Consider the following 20,594-nt stretch of genomic DNA (forward strand, 5'->3'; position numbering starts at 1 on the left):
TGTCATGGAACGTATGTATAATTACTGGGGAGTCTTACATCTCTATTTACGACCAGGAAACAAACTATCGATCGGCCAAATATCGTGGCAGAGCTGAGCCGAAAAACCACGTCAAAGCAAGTCAAAAATTAAGGTTATGTTAACAGTTTTCTTCGATTATCGAGGTGTGGTGTACTCCGAATTCCTTCCAACTAGCCAAACAGCCTACAAGGAATACTATTTGAGTATGCGTTGTTTGCGCGAAGCTTTTCGTAAAAAGAGGGCGGAATTATGGGCCGACAGCTCTTGGTTTTTGCACAACGATAATTCACTGTCGCAAATTGCATTGATTCTTCGTGAGTTTTAGGTCAAATTTTCAACCAATATCGTCTCACTACTACTCTGGCTATTCAGTAAACTCAAACAACCGTTCCAAAGAAACCGTGTTTACTCAATTGAAGACAATAAACGTGAATCGATACGGGCATTGAAAGCTATTCCGGAAATTGACTTTAACCACTGTTTCGATGATTGGAAAAACGTTCACAGAAATGGGAAGGCGGATTGCTTTGAAGGTGACGGCATAGATTTTGAAGAATAAATTAATAATTCTAAAATTATAAACAAAACCTTACCAATTTTTGCTCTTAATAGTACGAGTATATCTAAGAAACTATGTTCTGCTAATTTTGTTGAGATAATGACCGATATGTCCGATCCAGTTATATAAATTATCAAATTATTGTATTGATAGATCAAAACCAACCTCCTCAGAGTACTATGTTTATACAAGTACACACACTTTTATTGAAGTTTTCGCTTGATGAACAGACGGATGGACTTACAAGCATCCAGAAATGAATTTGTCTCGCCATCGTGATCACTTATATATATATATACATAACTATATTGTTATGTAGGTGTTGCAAATAACTGTTAGGTGAACAAAAGTTTTGTATTCTGTCACACCTTACATAAGATTTACAACATTCCATTGCAACCCTCTGTCAGTATATGTGGTATAATTGCCCATAAAGCGAATCAGAAAGTGTCTTTTTAATGGAATTTCAACTTAGTTGCACAGGGTGGTGTTGCTGCTTAAGATAAAAAAGGACTAATCTTAAGAGGCTCAACTACTAAGATGGCCGGAAATACTATTTACAACGGCAGTTGCTTCGCGACTTTCGCGTGTGACTTCGAAAACGAAGGACCAGCTTTAATTATCTAGACGCAACTCAGGTTTGGTAAGTTGAGTCCCTCTCAGCTTGATTTCACTGTCTGTTACACTTGTTTAGGTACATAGTCCATACAATTACTAAGTCTTAGCGAGGTTTGTCTTGCCGCGGGTATAATAGTTTCAATTGGACAATGTCCCTTAGATAAAAATTGGGAGAAAATTTCAAGTTTATCAATTGTTAAAATTGTCTTAAGAAAGGTGAGGTAGAAATATCTCGACACTTTCAGCTCGACTGTCAAGGTTACTCGAGACTGCGGTTGAATTATTTCGGAAATCATACCTTCGGTGAACCGGGCGAAGTGGCTGGAATTGATATTGGTCACCTCAACAAAGGTTTTGGAGGTTCAAAGCGCTTCGCCCATACAAACGGGTTTTTGATCCATATTCAGCAGGTCTTGACATTAAAAAGTGTCGGTGGAAATCTCTTGAATTTCTGCGTGAGATCAACCTCGTGTGTAAACCTCACGTTGGTCTAAATTTTGATGTTTCGAGGCATCCAAATCTCCTGAAACAGAAACTTTTGAGCATAAAGCCTGGAAAGCTAAAGCTCGGCGGGTGGATTATAGATTGCAGCTAATTTGTTGCTAATAGTACAACAATAAAAAAAAAAACAAAAATTAACAACAACAGCAATTCAATGTTCGACACTGCATATGCTTTTCATGTGTTAAAGCCGCTCCTATTTCGATTATTAATTTCGATAACATTTGCATTTAGCGATAACAATTACAACAAAACATACGACATGCGAGTTTAAATGAGTCAGGAGTGTAATAGAAGTTTATTACAAAATGTTTTAATATTTTTTTGTTGTTTTTGTTTGAAACACATCTCTGAGACGAAAATCATAATTGTAATTGTAGTAATAATAATAATAACAGCAGAATTAATTAGTAGTTATATTTAAAAACTAACTGTGTGTGTGTGTGTGTGGGTGAACGATTTGTTTTTCATTTTCTTGTTTTTGTTTTTGTATTTTTCATTTCATTTGCTTTGTTTTGCTTGTAAGTATTTTATAACAATTAAAACTTAAACGTTTAAAGATTTTTTCTTTTGCTTATATTTAAAATCACTTTTTCAACAGGTTCACATTTTTCATTTCGTTACACGGTGTTCAACAATGCCTATTTTGTAGTTGTTTTTGTTTTTGTTTTACTTTAAATTTAATAAACTATATTATATTATTCATTAATTTTAATATACATATATATGCATGTATATTTTTTTTTTTTTTTATTTTTGCTATTTTCAATATAATTTATCTGCTCTTTGTTTTTTTTTTTTTTATTTAATATACACATGTGTACTACATACATACTTATTGTTTTTGTTTTAGTTTTTTTGTTTCGCAATTTTTACTTAGCCCCTTACAGTTATTCTTAAGACGTATGACAGTTAAATTTTTATGCACAACTACAGCTAAGTACTTACATACATACATACATATATACATAACAATCAGACACGCTTTGACAAACAATTACATATGTATGTACATATGTATATTTGCCAACAAGCACAACTGCACAAGTGATATTCTCTGCCTTACACAAACACTCACACAGATGCATATGCACACATGAGTATTCCATTCACATGTGCACACATACATACATCCATATACATATATGAGTGTGTGTTTTTTTTATATTTCTTGAGCTTCTGTAAATGCCTCCCTTGACATTTTTTCACGTGTCGCATGACATTTATTTTTTATTACATGACATTTTTACTGCTAAAATCCTTCCCTTGCCAGTTTCATTGTTTTTTCTTGTATTACGAAATTCTTATTACATGACATGATATTTTTATTTATTTATGTCATGATATTTTGTTGTCATAATTTTATATTTGCTTGCTGATTCCCTACCCGTTGCCTTATTTGCTATATCCAAACTGCTGCCTTGCTTTTGCACACATACAAACTTGCATGAAAAGGGAAACACACTGCAAACATATACGCTTGCTTATTTAAAAAAAAATAATTAAAATTTGAAATATTGGAAAATTAGTTTTTGACTTAAAAAAATAATATTTCTTTAAATACTCTTTACAAACAAGAAGAAAGCAAACACTATTGGTGATATTTAAAAAATTTTTCTCTAAAAAATTTAATTGAAATTTGAAATTTTCGAAAATGATATTGCATTATATGTATTTCAAAAATTTTTAGCATTTTTTGAGACATACTTTTATTCAAAACACAATTCAACACTTTTGGTGATTAAAAAATACTGTATACAGTACTGTTTTCTTTACATTGTACATATGTACATACATATGTATGTATGTACATATATTCCGCCAATCTGTTGTATTTTTGCATTTACCCAAAACATATCAAAAATTAAAAAAAAAAAATTAAAAACAATTAATTAAAAAAATGATTCAAATATCACAAATGTCAAGAAAACTACAAAAAAAAACAAATATTCACTTTATTCCAAAAATTTTTGTATTCAACACTTCGGCCAAATTGTTGTGTAATTGGATTTACTTAAAAAATACCAAAAATGTCACGAAAAATTATAAAAGAAAATTAAAAAATTATTAAAAAATATCAAAAATGTCAAAATAAATTACAAAAAACAATCATTTTTTTTTTCAATAAAGTATTCAAAATTTTTTGTACTTAAAACTTGTTTCCAATACGGTTTTATTTTGTGGTGTTTCTGCATTTACTTAGAAATGTCACAAAAAAATAAAAAAATAATATGAAATATGCCAAGAAAAGTTAATTCAACATTTAAAAAAAAAGATTTCAAATATTAAATACAAATTTCTAATGTTTTTTTTTTACTTTCTCTTCAGCGTACATCCTGCTTTGGCTTTTATTCACATTTTCACCAGTTTTCTCATTACTTTTTGAGTTCTGTGTACACATATGTATATACATACTTACATAAGTCGTTCACTTGATACAATTATAAGGTACGCGCTTCACTTACATTTAATTTTCAAATTTTACTATGCATATTTGCATAACTGTATATACATATGTATATTTAATTAACATAATATTATAGCTGAGAAAACTACACTTAAGCCAGTAAGTAATAGCAGTGGGGTGTGTTTGTGTTATATTTCAATAACAACTGGTTGCTTACGTGTATGTAAGTATATACTTTTAATATGCACTTTGTATTTTAAATTTTTTGTTTTTATTTTTTTATAATTTTTTTTTTTTCAATATGTATACATTTTTTATCAATTTTTTTAGTTAAACATTTGTTTTTCACTTTTTTTAAATCAATTTGTTTTAAATTAATATTATTTTTAGTTTCTAATGTTTGTCTTTAATTCCAAACTTTTATTTATCACTTCACTTGTGTTTTGCATATGTACATATGTATGCATGCGCTGAATTGCAGCTGAACAGTTATTCGTTGAACACAAAGGTTAAGGATAGAAAACACATTTTCACACATACATACATACATACAAACGAACATACTATGTACATGCATATTGGCTTTTAATTATAAACAATTTAGTAAGCATACAAGACAGTTAGGCATTTGCGTGTGTATGTGTGTAAGTATGTATATGTGTATGTATGTATTTGTGCTGCCGCATATGCATTGCACTTATTTGATAGGCGCACTGCAACTACAGCAACAACGCGTAGGACACTTTGAAATAAATTACTGTTACTTCAGTTGTTTTTGTTTGTTGTCGGGACAAAGGTTTCTAGCTAAAATTTTGTTTTGCATTATTTTCAAATAGTTTTTGCTTTATTTATCATTATTTCTTTTGTACACCTATACTTATATAAACCTTAACGCTAATATACAAACATACACATATATTTATAATAATAATAATAGTAATAATAAGAGAATGATTTTTTTTATTTTTTGAAATAAGAAAAAGACACAAAATCGCTTAAAAGAGCATCAATTGTATTTGTTTGTGTGTGTGTGTGTAATTATGTGTATGTATATATAAAAAGTAGTGAAAGGAAAAAATAAACAACAACAACAAAACGATTTTTATGAAGTTTTCAAAAATTTGCGAGTAAAAAACTACTTAAACCGATAAAGCCCTAATTACATACATATCTACTACATACATACATAAGTATATAGTACAAACATATATTGTATGCATATAAATGTACATTATAATACACTAATTATAACAATTAATAACATTAGAACACTATTTAACATTAATCATACAATCGTCAACAAATTTAGTAAATAATTATGTATACATGTAAGTGTGGTTGTAAATATGTATTTGTATTTTTTCCATCTTTTTTTTCGTTCGTACTCTTGACGTATATATAATTTTGTGTATAGATTTCTTATTGTATGCATTTATTTTAATATTTTTTAGCTTAAAATTTTTGAAAAAATCAGGTAGTTAACTTTATTTACACATTTATAAGCAGCAAAAGTTTTTTTTTTATTTTTGTTATTGGATTTTTGTATATAATTTTTTCTTTAATTACTTTTTTCTACTTTTACGAAAGCTATGCGTTTGTGTGTGTACATAAATACAGTTCTAATTGCAAAAAAAATATATATCTTAAAAAAAACACAAAACAAAAATAAAATTTTTTTGAAATAAAAAAAATTTAAGTTGTGAAAAAGTAGCGGAAGAATATGTGATGATTTGGAGGCTCAAAAGACTAAAAACGTCTAAATCCCGTTATTCAAATAATTGCTATAAACCAAATGAATGTAAGAAAAATTCTAAAATCGCGACAATTAATATTTTTTTATTTACTCTCTGCCTGTTTATTTATGTATTTCCTGAAAAAATAAAAGATGCAAGTAATATTTTCCAAATCTTTGTCAAAATTTTGCACTAATAAACAACACTGAGCCATGCTTCTCTTTCTTTTTTTTTGTGAAATACTAGCCTTTAAGCTTCTAAGCTCATATATACAGTTAGTAAAGCGACCATTACCTTCTTATATTCTCAAGTAAATTTTTGGCTAAGGCAAATAAAATAATAAATTTTGTTTTCGTACAAATATCGGATGACAAAGCCAACAACACAAATGTTTGTTTTTCAACAATTAAATTAAATGTTTTAGAACCGATTTTTTACACATTTTCCCTAAACGACAATTTTAAATAGTTAATTTGTAGAAAATTGTATTTACAGCTTGCAAATATGAAAAGACCAAGTCGAGTTAAGTGGTTTTGTTAAAATTCCAGCAGTACCTACATACATAGACATATGCAAATTTTGATATTACAATAGTAAATAACAATATTCGAAATACGTTTTCAACATGTTTCTTCAAAAAAAAAAAAAAACAAAAAAACAGTAATAAAACTATAAGTCAAAGAAATAAAGAAATATCGAAAACATATCATTAAAAACAAGATGCTCTTGTGGTGTCACAAAAAATCCGCCCCAAAAAGTAATACATGATATTTAGAATAAGAATTCCCACAATTTTCAAAATATTCTCAAAATTTCGTAAAAGTATTTTTATAACGCCTAAATCGTTCTTTTTTGCAGAAAACAAAGTTTCACACAATTCCATTTCACGTTTTAAACAAAAAAAATATTATTAAATAATTATTAAAATAAGTAAATGAAAAAATAAATAAATATTAACATAAAATGTGAGTTAAAAAGTCAGAAAAATATTAAAAATTAAAAACATATGTAGCTAAAATTATCAAAAAAAGCTGCACAATAATGTTGTATAAAAATTGGTAAATTAAATCAAACAAATAAATAATAACATAAAAAGTCAACTAAAAGGTAAAAAAAATTTATAATCAAAAGTATAACTAAAATTATCAAAGAAAAAAATGGAGACTAATATTGTCTAAAAAATAAAATAAAGAAAGAAAAATAACAAATTTAAAACAAAATGTGAGAAAAAATAATGAAGTCACTTATTCGGTTTAATATACCATTATTGAATGGTTTGCTTTGTTTCATAGCAGCCTCGAAAAATGTTCCTTCAATTTTTTAATTAAATGAAATCACACGAACAAACAAATTTTCTTCTGTTCTATTGAATTTTTGTTTGATGGAAACAATTATTAACTCACATTTATTAAATAAATTAAAGCAAATAAATACTTTTGTCAATCTTTTTCCGCTATAACCTCAAAAAATGTTCCAATCTCAACAAAAAAAAAATCTTCAAATTTTGAAAAAATAATTTAAGTTGTTGTTTTTTGAATTTCATAAAACCCTCCCCCCTCCAACTTCAGAAAACGTATGTTCCATTATCGAAACGAAATTAATACGCAAACATAACATACATACGAATAGTTTGTAGCCAAGAACGCCAGCTTTCTCGTTTAACTGCATTTTTCCAATAATTTGTTTTACCACCGTAAAACTTAGCGGATTCTGGAAGAGCCTATGCCTCTAGCAATATACCCAATCCATGATCCCGTACAATTTTCATCTTTATATACAAATTTTATTCCGAGGCCAGTTAAAAATTTTGAAAATTAAGAACTGTTTGTCAACAATCATTTTGGGTCCACTCACTTGCTTGTTGCTTACAAAAACCTTGCAAAACAAAAACTTATTATTATTCTTGTACACACATACACACACAGTGCACGCACAGCTTTCGTCCTTCGTTTAGCATTGATTTGCGATTCGATTTTTAGTTTGCTTTTAGCATTTTTCTGCAATTTTTGTTTAGTTTTCTAGTAATTATGAATAAGGGTTATGTTTACAGATACATTACTTGTTTTTGTTGTACTAAATTTAGGCATAGAAGTATACGATTTGAATGCTTAACAATTTAAAAGGTTTTTCGAACACATTGTTTGCTGTGTTGCTTCTCCGTTACTTTTGCTTATAATACAATTACATACGTTTACACATATACATGTGTGTGTATATACATATATCTATATAGTATATCAATTAATATTTTAATATGAATAAACGCTTAAGCTATATCAATATACATATATATCCATTTGAAAAATATATTATTTATCTTTCTCTGCCTTAACTGTAAACATACATACATCTACGCGCTGCCCGCTCGTTCGTTCTACGTTTTTTCTGTTTCTTTTTTTTTGTATTTTTTTGTTTTTTAGTTTTTACATTCTGCAGTTGAATTGCATTGGTGAATGGGAATAACGTAAGTTCCAAGTGCTACTAAATTATTCTCTAGGCATGTATGTAAATATATATATTGTATGTACCTCTATCGTATATGTATTTGTAGCTTAACATCCCAATTGTTGTTTTACTGTTTAATCTTTTTGTTTTACATTTTTTAATTTTATTTCTTATGATTTAAAACTAAAAACCAACCCTGGATTTTATTCCGCGCCATTCGACAACCCACCGAAATTGCCGCCTGCCGCATTTGAAGCGCTTTCGTCGTCCTCTGGCATACATACATACATACATATACATATCTATGTTGAACAATCCTTTACAAGTGTACAGTTATGTGTAGCCCTAGCGGATTTATACTTTCCGTTTAGCGTGCAACATTTCCATGAGTAGCGTCTGTGTGGGCGCACTACCGGCGCAGTGTTTCGAATAGAGATGATCTTCGCCTCGCGAAGCCATCGCATGGATGTCGGGCAGTATGCTGAGTAGCCGTCGGAATTTATCCTAACCGAGAGAAGGGCGAAAAGTGAAACAAAAACATTAACTTCAATTACAGTTACAACAAATCTTTCGTTAGTTACCGTCACTGATGGATAACAGGTCAGCGTGTAGTCCAGTAGCGCTGCTTGTACATTCTCTTGACCCTCCAAGACCGTCTTCTTGTTGACAATACCACGCACATCTAGATTATAAGCAAATTTGGTCATTTAAACATTTTTTTCTTTTTAATAAATTATTGTTTTATTATTATTTTTGTTTTTTAATATTTCTTTAATTGATTTTTCTTTATTTCGTATATACTTTTATTTTTTATTTTTACTTAAGCATTTGTTTTTACTCACCTGGATTGAGTAGTATTAGGAATTTCATACACACATAATCGCCCATGTCGAATTTGAGGTCTTGCAGACGATTTTGCAGCTCATTGAAATAGTCAGCCAATTGCGGTACACCAAGCAGGCCTAACCACAGCAGATTGAATACTTGACCGTTATTCAGTTGCGTCTCATCGGGTAGACCGTTGTGTATTCGCTGATGCAAATGATCGAGCACAAGCATATCGGACCAGGAATGCTGCAGCAATTTCATTTGGTCGTCAACCTGTGAAACGGAGGAAGAAAGATGATTTCGGATAATTTTAAAATGTTTTATTTGAGTTGTAGTTATGAGCAATGTGTCTAGATAGAGGTTTATGTATATGAAAAACGTCTTAACTTGTCAGATCCAAGATAAATATCAATTAAGCCCATTTCTTTAGCTTTCTTTAGCGACGTTAAGATAAAATCTTTAAGATGAGCACATTCGGGAAATAATAAGTAATTTAAAAAGAACATCTCCTCGAAAAAAAACATTAACTAAGGTTATAGCGCAGCTAATGGGTGATCCAAGTAGAGATACTTTTTTCAATAGCCTTTTAGGACAGATCACGCATGAGCCGTGTCAAGCGGTCATGTTCTGTTTGTTCAGTATTGTTTGGCATTTCATCAAAGAAAGTTTTACGCCTGAACAGCGTTTACAAATTGTTCAACTTTATTATGAAACAAGTAAGGAAGGGCTAAGTTCGGGTGTCACCGGACATTTTATACTCTCGCATGATAAAGTGATAATCGAGATTTCATTATCCGTCATTTACATATTTTTCAAATACCGTATTTGTGTAAAGTTTTATTCCGCTATCATCATTGGTTGTATACTCGTATTATACAGAGAAGGCATCAGATGAAATTCAAAATAGCGTTATATTGGAAGAAGGCGGGGTTGCGAACCGATTTCACCCATATTTCGTACATGTCATCAGGGTGTTAAGAAAATATTATATACCGAATTTCATTGAAATCGGTCTAGTAGTTCCTGAGATATGGTTTTTGGTCCATAAGTGGGCGAGGCCACGCCCATTTTTAATTTTTAAAAAAAGCCTGGGTGCAGCTTCCTTCTGCCATTTCTTCCGTAAAATTAAGTGTTTCTGACGTTTTTTGTTAGTCCGTTAACGCACTTTTAGTGATTTTCAACATAACCTTTGTATGGGAGGTGTGCGTGGTTATTATCCGATTTCTTCCATTTTTGAACTGTATATGAAGATGCCTGAAGAAAACGACTCTGTAGAGTTTGGTTGACATAGCTATAGTAGTTTCCGAGATATGTACAAAAAACTTAGTTGGGGGCGGGGCCACGCCCACTTTTCCAAAAAAATGCGTCCACATATGCCCCTCCCTAATGCGATCCTTTGTGCCAAATTTCACTTTAATATCTTTATTTATGGCTTAGTTATGACACTTTATAGGTTTTCGGTTTCGCCATTTTGTGGGCGTGGCAGTAGGCCGATTTTGCCCATCTTCGAACTTAACCTTCTTATGGAGCCAAGGAATACGTGTACCGAGTTTCATTATGATATCTCAATTTTTACTCCAGTTACAGCTTGCACGAACGGACGGACGGACAGACGGACGGACGGACAGACAGACATCCGGATTTCGACTCTACTCGTCACCCTGATCACTTTGGTATATATAACCCTATATCTGACTCGTTTAGTTTTAGGACTTACAAACAACCGTTATGTGAACAAAACTATAATACTCTCCTTAGCAACATTGTTGCGAGAGTATAAAAATTCAAGTTCTGTCAAGAATATGTTTCGCGCTTCGCTCAACTTTTGGTCGTCTTAATCGGCCTACTGACCGTAGTATTCGCAACACCATTACCCATCTTGAGACCCAGCATTCATTATTGGATGCCGCTCGCAGCAACTTGGACTGACGTATGGCATGACTTGGCGCATTTTACGTCGAGATCTTAAGTTGAAAGTGTACAAAATACAGCTTGTACAAGAACTGTAGCCGCTCGTCCTTCCCAAACTATATCGTTTCACTCTATGAGCTCTCGAAAAGTTCCAAGAAAATCCGACGTTTTTGGGCCATGAAACATGGATTCCGAGGGACTTTTCGGAAATTTTGATAACAACATTCCACGCCTACAAGTATACTATATTTTTAAAAAATAAGCGATTGAATTTTGAAAGTCGGTACAGCGTTTTTCAGGGTCATGCCTTTTTCATAAAAATTAATTCTAAAATGTTGAGATGTGACCAGTGAAGAAACTTTGATTATTAACCATCAGAGAAAACGACAACTTTTCAGCAAATTCCACATTGTTGTTATAAAATCGATCTTGTGTCTATTCCTGCTCAACAAAACACAAAAAAATGGCATTGATAAGTTAGAATTTTCAGTAGACTACAATTCTAATGTCCAAGAAGCTCTTAAAAAATTGGCTGTGCTATTCTCAGGCGAAGAAACTATCATTACTTTCCTTTGCTGTTATTATTAATTAAATAAAGGAGGTGGAAGAAAGTGGATAAGATTCTTTACAATCGAGATTGTATGATTTCGGTTCGGACATAGTATGCCCTATAAAGCATTAAGCTCTGGCTATAGATATCCTAAACTCTTCTAAAACATTACTGCATATGCATTTACTCAATTTGGGAAGAGCTTTAATGCGTGCTTCGCGTGAAGCGGAGCTTTAAGCGCGCAGTAGAGAGCATTAGCCGCGACAACGCGCTCAGAAAATGTGCAACAGCAGAAGAAGCGTGAGCGCTGCAGCAAATCGCAGCTTACATTGGCGGCTCCAGATTTGGATACAAGTTTCATGCAGCACCCGTGATGCGTACGCGCCAGCGGCAACGTCACGTCAACGCAACGCCATCTTCAATGCAATCACTGGCATCAGCGGCTCCGGCCGCATTTTGTTGCGTTTGTCCGTGAATGTGTGCGCGCGCACACCAACACATACAAGCGATTTTATTAAACAAAAATATTTGCATATGTATGTGTGGGTAAAAAATAAAGCGCACGCACACACATGCAAGCGAGCGATAATCGAGCGCAAAATGACTCGGTCGATGCGCTGCGGCTGTATTGGTGGAACCTTTGTGCAATGTGTTGTTGCGTCATGAGCATGAATTGCCTGATGACTGTGTGGTTGTGTGTGCATGTGTACATATGCTTTGTTGTTGCTCTGCGTGTGTGTGTAGCACGTTCAGTTCACTCTGTTCAGCTTTGGTTGGTAAGTAGGTCAGCCAAGCAATCAGTCAGTCAGCGAGCGAGTCAAGCAACAAGCAACAGCAGCAGCAGCAACAAAAGCAAGCAAAAAGCAGCACAACTACAGCAACAACAACAGACATGGCAGCCAGCATGAGCAAGCAAACGAAATCGAAACTTAATTCAGACTTGAGTATATTGTTCTTGTTGTTGCTGTTACTGGCTTTTTAGCTGTTTTTATGTTGCCACGCTCTTGTTGTTATTGCTGTAGTCGCCTAGCGTCCCTTACAACACCGGCACCATCACCCGCCGCCCTCAGCCTCTGACCTGTGCTGGCGCGTTTACATAATCGCTACGGCGCGCGCGTATAAAATCACAGACGCAAGCAACAAAAAATAACAACAACAATAACCAGCTAAGTAAAAAATAAAAGCGAAATACACGAAATTATACATGCATCAATATGCTAAAAATAAAAAAATATACAATAATACAATATTATGTACAGAGCGCTAACAACAACAAATTGACCGTGGATTACGTATGAGCTCGCGGCGCTTGAGCCGTGCACTTAATGGCGTTTATTTTAAGCCACAATTGTGAATTTTTAATTTTAGGCTTTTTATATTTTCGTTTTTTCGTGCTCTCTTTGCTCATGCGTTCGCTTTGTCTAGCGCGTCATCAGCGCGTACTCACCTTAAGATCCTTGAAAAAGACTGTGTTTCTAGCCCAATCCACCTGCGAGAACAGATTCTGGTCCAACACTTTGCACATCAGCTCGAAGAGATCAACTTCCACTTGATTGTAGGTTTGTTTTTGTAGCAGCGCAAAGAGCTGGGTCTGCCATTCTCGATCGTCTATCGATTGCACGAAATCACGTATCATCGGTGACACCCTGCGTTTGCAATAACAGAGAGAGAATTTCGTTAAAATAACACCACTTTTTTAGTAAATTCTGTAAACTCACCTGAGCGGCTCGATGATGGAGTCGGCTGTGCTTGAAGGATGCGTGCCAGAGTCGAAACTGCAACAACAATAATAAAAATTATTAGTAAAGGGTGTTAAAATATTATTAGTGAGAGCGAAAAATAGTATGCTTGTTAATGATCATTCATGTCAAATGAAGAGAGAGGTGCCGTTTTGTAAATATCTAATTTGAGTTTTCAATTGCCTTAAAGTCAATGTAAAACGATTTAGTTTTTGGTGAACTGAGTTTGATCTAGGATTTTAAAAAGTATTTTAAAACTTGTCTCAACATTTTTTTTTAATTCGATGATGATTTTTCAAAAAATGAATTTAACAATACAATGAAATTTTTTTGCTTATTCTAACGGTAATACCGATTTAATACGACATATTTATGCGCATATTAAAAATAAAGTAACAGTAATTATAATAACAATAATAATAGTCATAATAATTAAATAAAAAATGTTTTCTGGCCAAACAGCTGTCAAAAAATCCTCCGCTTTATTTCATTTAAACTTAAATATTTCGCAAAAACCTATTTTAAGGTTAGATTAGATATTATAAAAAAATAAATTTTGAACTTAATTGTTTTCAGGAAAAAGGCAGTAAAATACTATATAGAAAAAAATACTAAATCAGGTTTTCAAATTAAAAAAAAATGTTATTGTAAAAAATATTAAAAGAACACTTTCTCTATATTGAATAAAATATATGAAGGAGTATAAACTAAATGTTTAAGAGACAATTGGTATATATTTTTTTAAATTTTTTTAGTTAAATTGCTTTCGGGAAATTCAACTTGAATTTAATAAATAAAATAAATATTATCTAAGAATTTAATTTAAAATTATTAACTAAAAAACAAGTTAAAAAAAAGTTGGGTAAATATGTATATAACCAAAAACAAATTATTCTATGGTTTAAAATGAAAACCATGAAAAGAAATAAACAAAATGTTTGAAAAAATATTTGCGAAATATATTTTTAGTAATATTTTGTGAAAAAAATTTATTTTAAAAACTGTTTAAGGAATACCATTAGTTTCATGAAAGGAGAATAAACTATTTCTTATTAAAAAAATAGTTCAATTATAAAAAAAAAATAATTATGTTAAAAAAGTAATTAAATTAAAAACAAAATTAAATAAAAAAATAATAATTAAATTTAAAAAAATAATAATAATTAAATTACAAATAAAATTATATCGAACAAATTTTTTTTATTTTCTTTAATAAAAATCTTAATGCAAATATCTTTTTAATTTTTGAATGAACCAAAATTTCAAAAATATTTTATTCTAAATTAAATATAAAATTTTAATTTTTTTAATTTAATTATAAAATATGGATTTTAAAAGGTAGATTTACTTTTTATTTTATAACAAAAATTACATAAAAAATAAAAATTAGCTAGTCTTGAGAACTCAATATTTTTTTAAGCACAAATTTTGCTATGTACGCATAAATATTAAAAAAAAATTAAAAAAAAAATCAGTAAAGTGGTATTTAAATAAAATAAAATTATTTAATATTTAAATCAATAAAAAAAAATTAGAGAATAATATAACGAAAAAATAATAATGTTATTATTTAAAAAAATATTAATAATTATATTTGCTTTTATTGTTAGAAGTAATAAGTAAAATAATAAATAAAAATGTATTATCATTTTTTTCTTTCATAAAAACTTTGAAGAATCGTATACTGAAAATAATTTTGAATGAGAATGGTGATTGATTTTTGCATGTAATTTGTATTGTGCATTGTGCAAATACATACATACATGTAATAGTTTTATAGGTTATCAAGTGCCGTTAAGCATTAAAAATAAAAAATAAATTAACAATAATTTTAAAGATATTGAGAAAATATTACTCAAATCCTTTAAGCACTAAATAAAAGAAAGGTATTGATATTTAAAATGAATGAATTAGCTAAACATATCCAAAAATAAGTTAATGAAATAATAACAACCAAAATGAGGGAAACGCAACATATTTGAATTCGGTTATATAACCGAAAAAAAATGAAAAATTTAATATAATATCTGAAAAGATATAATAAAGGATATACTTGTACAATATCATTAGAAGTCTGTCAAAACCAATACTGTAGACAATTTGTCTCTCAAAATTATTTAAAAAGCCCATTTTTATTAATGATTTTTTTCGCGAATGAATTTCACGCTAAAAAATCTCAGTCTAACCCACCCTAGCGGTACCTCTCCACAATATTTGAACTGCTTACGATTTTGTGCATGGCAAATTTTAGTTTCAAGAACAACAGGGGCGCAGCACCGCTCAATCGAAGCAAGTACACACATATATGGGGATAAGAAGAAATGAAGTCATGAGATTTGTGTGTGTGTGTATGCATGCAACAATAGTTTATGGTAATTAAAGTTAGCATTTGGTAAGACAGTAAAGCATATACCACATTTTCGACTCGGACGCATTCTGCAGAGATCCAGTTCCAGTGTCATGGCAATTGCCGCTGCCACTGCGGTTGAGTCCATCGCTGCTGGTGTTGTTGCTATTGTTGGTGTTGGTGCTGGTGTTGCCGCTATTGCCGCCACCAGCGCCTCCACCGCCGCCGCTGCCGTTGCCGCCATTCATGGGCGTCGATATCACACCACCGCTCGTGTTTACCTGTCCGAGCGCGATGGCGATGGGACTGGGCGATGAATCCGGTGACTGTGTGAGTGAGGACACCTGTTCGGAGGAGAAGACAATTATGATTATTAGTGTTGCTATTAAAGAAATATTTTTTGTTTTGTTGTTGTTTCTGTAGTCGTCTTTACCTGAGGTATTTGAATTTCTTGCTTTATATTCATATTCGGATATGATTGTTGGTATCCTGGCGAGAGTGGCGACGACTTCATCTCAACCGAACCAATTGATGTGCGCAGCGCTTGGAGGGCGAGTTGCCGCTGCCGCATGACTTGTAGCTTTCGCGCCCGATCACGTTTGTACATAGGTCCGAACTTATTGCGACCACCACGCATCCGATCCGCTCGCACGGCTGTGAAAGAAACAAGCAAACAACACAAGAGAGTTAATAATTTGGTACTTTCGTAAAAAGTTTTGAGGTTGGAATTTGAGGTTATAATCGCATTCATACAGAATTATTGTAAACCACTCTTATAACGTTTTAGAGAGCGTGTGTGTGTCATTTTGACCGACGTTATTCCTAGATACAATATAATGTACTAAAGTCTCTTTTGTAATCAATAGAAAATATTCGACAAATCCCTTCAACCAACAACCTATGTAATTTTTACTTTAAAAGATGTACTAGCCTTATCGGCAGATCGGGAGAGAGCTCAATCATTATTATAATATATAAAAGTAAAAATTGGCTGTCAAAACAAATTTCGACCCAAAACCCTATTTCTAAATTTTTGTGCTCTTTGTTTAAATTAAAATATGTGAGCCAGATGTTGAAAACCTGTGTTAATGCCGGCTGTGAGAATTTTTAATTTTTCCGTTCCAAAAATACGGTATTTGTTCAAATGGTTGTTGTTGTCATAACGGAGAGAAAACTAATAAACGGTAAATAGACCTTGGCCTATTTAATATTCAGGTTCGTTCCGATATAGTAGAACCGAACTCGTGAGTTCGAATGTTTCTGAAAGACCAGAATGAGCTAAAATTACCTTTTATTATGGCTTCCAAATAAGGTCAGTTGTTTGATAACAAAGCTCTATAAGAACAAAAAAAAAATTGTTGCCCTGGGTTCTCAGCAAATTTTATTGCTTTCAAGCGTACAGATTGCGACCTTATTCATGAAAATGTTGAATATGCTTGTGTATTTATGATAAATGCATATTTTGATATTATTTATTAGTAATAAAAATTTAATAATAATTCATGATTAAGATTCTGTGCACTTTTTTCGCCTACACACATCATGTGATCCCCGCTCTCAGACTCCTTACCGAAAATATGAGAAAAATTATTTGAAAAGTTTTCAGGTGTTATTAGCAATCCAACGTGGATATATCTAGAATTACAGTCTACAAAATGCCCTGTTTTCTTAATGAAAATTTCGCTTCGGCTTCATAGACTACTTGATGAATAATGCCGCCAAATAGCCATCTATCAGTACAGTCTGACAATGGTTGTGAAAAAGACAGTAAAACAAAAATTATTGTCTCCAAATGAACTCAGGCATTCAATCCATGATCAATTTAGGATTGATATTGAAGGATATTGTTATAGTGATATTTAAAAAAAATTCCGAACTTATGACAAAGATGAAAGTTGAAGGTAGAATTCATATCAAGGTTATAAATGTTCCAAAAATTTAAGTTTGAAAAATTTTTCGTAGAAAGTCGAAAATTTCATGGGTACTCATTTTTTATTGTGAAGGGAAGCGTCAAAAGTTGGAGTGTGGAGCTTTGATCCTTACTTAACCTACTCTCAAATCATATCTCTCCCATGAACCACCTGATTAGATATTACTTCATTGGAGAGAAAAATACATTTAAATATCTTCTTCTAAGCCAGTAATAAAAAATTTGAGTATGAAGTTAAACTATGGCCGGATAATTTTGGAAATTATGTTAGAGAAGATGGAAGGCGGTTCAACTAGCATCAAAAAGTGATGTCATTAAAGTTGCTGGGTTCGTCACCTGATGGCGGATAACTACTAGTTCCTAAAAAAGGATTCTCGACTGGAACATTTTAAAGGAAAAGCTCATCAAAGGCATTCTATTGATATATAACATCTGTTTTCGACATTTACCTTTCTGTTTACTTCGATGCATCCTCATTTTTCAAAACAAAACTGACATGTCAAAGATTTCAGCTATTTTTTTCTTGTTTTCTGATTTTTGTAAAATAAAATGAAAATGAAGATTTAAACATAAACAGGAGCAAATCTTATAAAACCATTGAGTTTCAAAAACTGTGGACTTTTTTTCTTGTTTTTTATTTTAAGTAGTTGATACAGTATTTTTCCGAGCTTAAGGGGTTATACGGTTAGAATTTTCAAAAAATCGACTTTTTTAATTTTATTTTCTTAATGTACATACTATATGTTTATCAATACACCCAGAAAATTTCATATTGTTCCGGTGAATGTTCTCGATGTTCCATGCCAATTTTAGAATACGTTTCAGAGTCCTTGGAAGTGCATTCCAAACTTTACACGCGTTTTTCTCAATATGGTGTTTAAAAATCGGTGACCAATATTATTCGAAAATATACTCGAAAATAATTATTATCAAGTTTTTTTAATAAATAAATTTTTTTTTATTCAAAATTTAAGTCCGAAATTTTGGTCAAAAATTGAAAAAAAAATGTATTTTTCTTATTCTTTCGATTAACATTACTTTAATGAAATCTGTTTTTTTTTTAATTAATTTTTCTTTAATCACTGCAAAACGTCTTTTTTGAGAGGAGCTCCCGAAGATCAGCTGTAGTTCCTTTCCAAATAAATATTTTTACTAATACCAACTCTCAAAATACATTAAAATATACCATGATATGTGTACAAATCGATCAATAAATTTAAACGTTTTCTTTTTCGGCTTTCTAGCTGTATATACCCACTTAATGGCACAAAATGCATTTTTACACTTTTTAATTGTATATAATTATGTGGCAAACATTGTCAATATTTTTAAAGATTTTTTAGTTTAAACACATCGAATGGGTAAATTTATTAATTGTTAAATTTTATATAACTAAGTGGCAACTTTATTGCTCAAACGGCAAATATAGTATTATTTTATTTAGTTTAAAAGTTTAAAAATTATTTTAATATATTTTTTATATTGATAATTAGGTGGCAACATTGTTGTTAAATTGAAAATACGAGTATTTGCTTGATATTTGATTTTTAAAATTATATTTTTTTAAATTAATTATAAATTACAAATTCTCTCAAAATGTTCATTTTCAGTTTTAAAATACTTTTAGATTTTTTAAAATTATTTTTTAGGCAAAATAAGCCTCTATTTATTGCGTTTATTAAATTATGTTTCGTGTTTTTTTTTTTTAATAAAAATCAAAGAAACTGGTTTTACACATTTTTAGCATATATAAAAAATCCACGCATAATTGCCGTCAGGGAAATGGGTTATGGTTCTCAAACAGAACTACTTATGCGCCTTTAAGTATGCAGCACATATAAGCAGAATAAGCTGCTTTGACTTTAAGGCTAGAAATATTGATTTTTGACTTGAGTTTTTCAAAAAAGATGCCAAAGGATGGCTCATAAATTTATTCAAAAACTTTAAGTCATGCTATGAGTTACACATCTATATATGTACATATGTATGTGTGCATTTATTTGTAAGAACCCATTTGAATACTGCGCTTTGCAATATATTTTTCCTATTTTAAATGCATTTGGCCCGCTTTCGCGAAATAAGGACAAGAATACAAACAAATAAAATATAATCAGGCGTCCAACTGCACTATGGCAGCAGCGAGGCGGGGTGGGGGTGCGTGGGGGTAAAGTGTAGGTGACACCATTCCATGATGATGCAAACGTTATTGCAGTCTAAACTGCACTTAGCGGTCGTTGGGAGGGAGATGATGGCCTATCAGCCGACCAAGCAACCAGCCAGCACCACCACCAACACTGGATTCCGTGAAATAAAAGAAAATCGCTGAAAAAACTAAAGCTTTTTTACTTCTACTCATTTCGGTTGGTCGTCGTTTGCTGCCGACGTTCATACGTATTTCGTATTTCTTTTGCACTCAAACAAGAAACTGTAATTTAGGTCAAGCATATTGTTTACAAATATTCCACATATACGTATATGCTTTGCGCGCACACACACATGTACAAACGCGCGCACACAAAACTGTGTGTATGATAAACCATTGAAAGCGAAAACGAAACAAACACACACAACGCGCAGCAGTTTGAATCGTACAACGGAAATGCGCGTGTATATGTGAGCTAGGCGGCATGCGAAATAAAAAGCTGAGCTGACAAAAGCATACATCTCTTGGAGTGTGTGTGCGCGCGGCAAGCGTCAATTGTGCGGACGTCGGCGCTACAGCCGGCCCCGCTGTCAAATGAGGCACATAGAGTTGTGAGAGCGCATATTACTCCAGAAGTTAAGAGCGCGCGGCGCTCAAAGCTTTTCTAATGCCACTCACTCGCTTCACAAAAAGCGTTGCAGAAAACAAAAACTATGTCCAATCCATACAGTGATGTTGCAATATGAAGCTACATATGTATGTACTTAAGTGGTGGCTTGCGCGCGCATTGCTCACATTCAACTCTTTGGCGGTGCGCCCGCTCCGCGCAAATGCAGAGCGAAGTCACGCGCCAACATTGCAG

The 20,594-nt window shown here is 31.9% G+C and overlaps 1 protein-coding gene across 5 annotated transcripts in view; it reads right to left on the reverse strand.

Moving 5' to 3' along the window:
• Positions 1 to 1,968: 1,968 nt before the first annotated feature.
• The window catches only part of LOC126762674 (nuclear hormone receptor FTZ-F1), a 109,906-nt gene continuing 91,280 nt past the window's right edge, over positions 1,969 to 20,594 (reverse strand). For all 5 annotated transcript variants that reach the window (XM_050479588.1, XM_050479587.1, XM_050479586.1 and 2 more), the window contains 7 exons: positions 16,093 to 16,313; positions 15,726 to 16,003; positions 13,292 to 13,348; positions 13,021 to 13,219; positions 9,127 to 9,385; positions 8,866 to 8,966; positions 1,969 to 8,788 (listed from right to left, as the gene is read on the reverse strand). In XM_050479588.1, coding sequence (XP_050335545.1) covers positions 8,639 to 8,788; positions 8,866 to 8,966; positions 9,127 to 9,385; positions 13,021 to 13,219; positions 13,292 to 13,348; positions 15,726 to 16,003; positions 16,093 to 16,313 — 1,265 coding nt within the window. In that variant the 3' untranslated portion in view covers positions 1,969 to 8,638. The remainder of the gene's footprint in view (positions 8,789 to 8,865; positions 8,967 to 9,126; positions 9,386 to 13,020; positions 13,220 to 13,291; positions 13,349 to 15,725; positions 16,004 to 16,092; positions 16,314 to 20,594) is intronic.

This window comes from Bactrocera neohumeralis, chromosome 6, assembly GCF_024586455.1.
Source record: "Bactrocera neohumeralis isolate Rockhampton chromosome 6, APGP_CSIRO_Bneo_wtdbg2-racon-allhic-juicebox.fasta_v2, whole genome shotgun sequence".
Lineage (NCBI taxonomy): Eukaryota > Metazoa > Arthropoda > Insecta > Diptera > Tephritidae > Bactrocera > Bactrocera neohumeralis.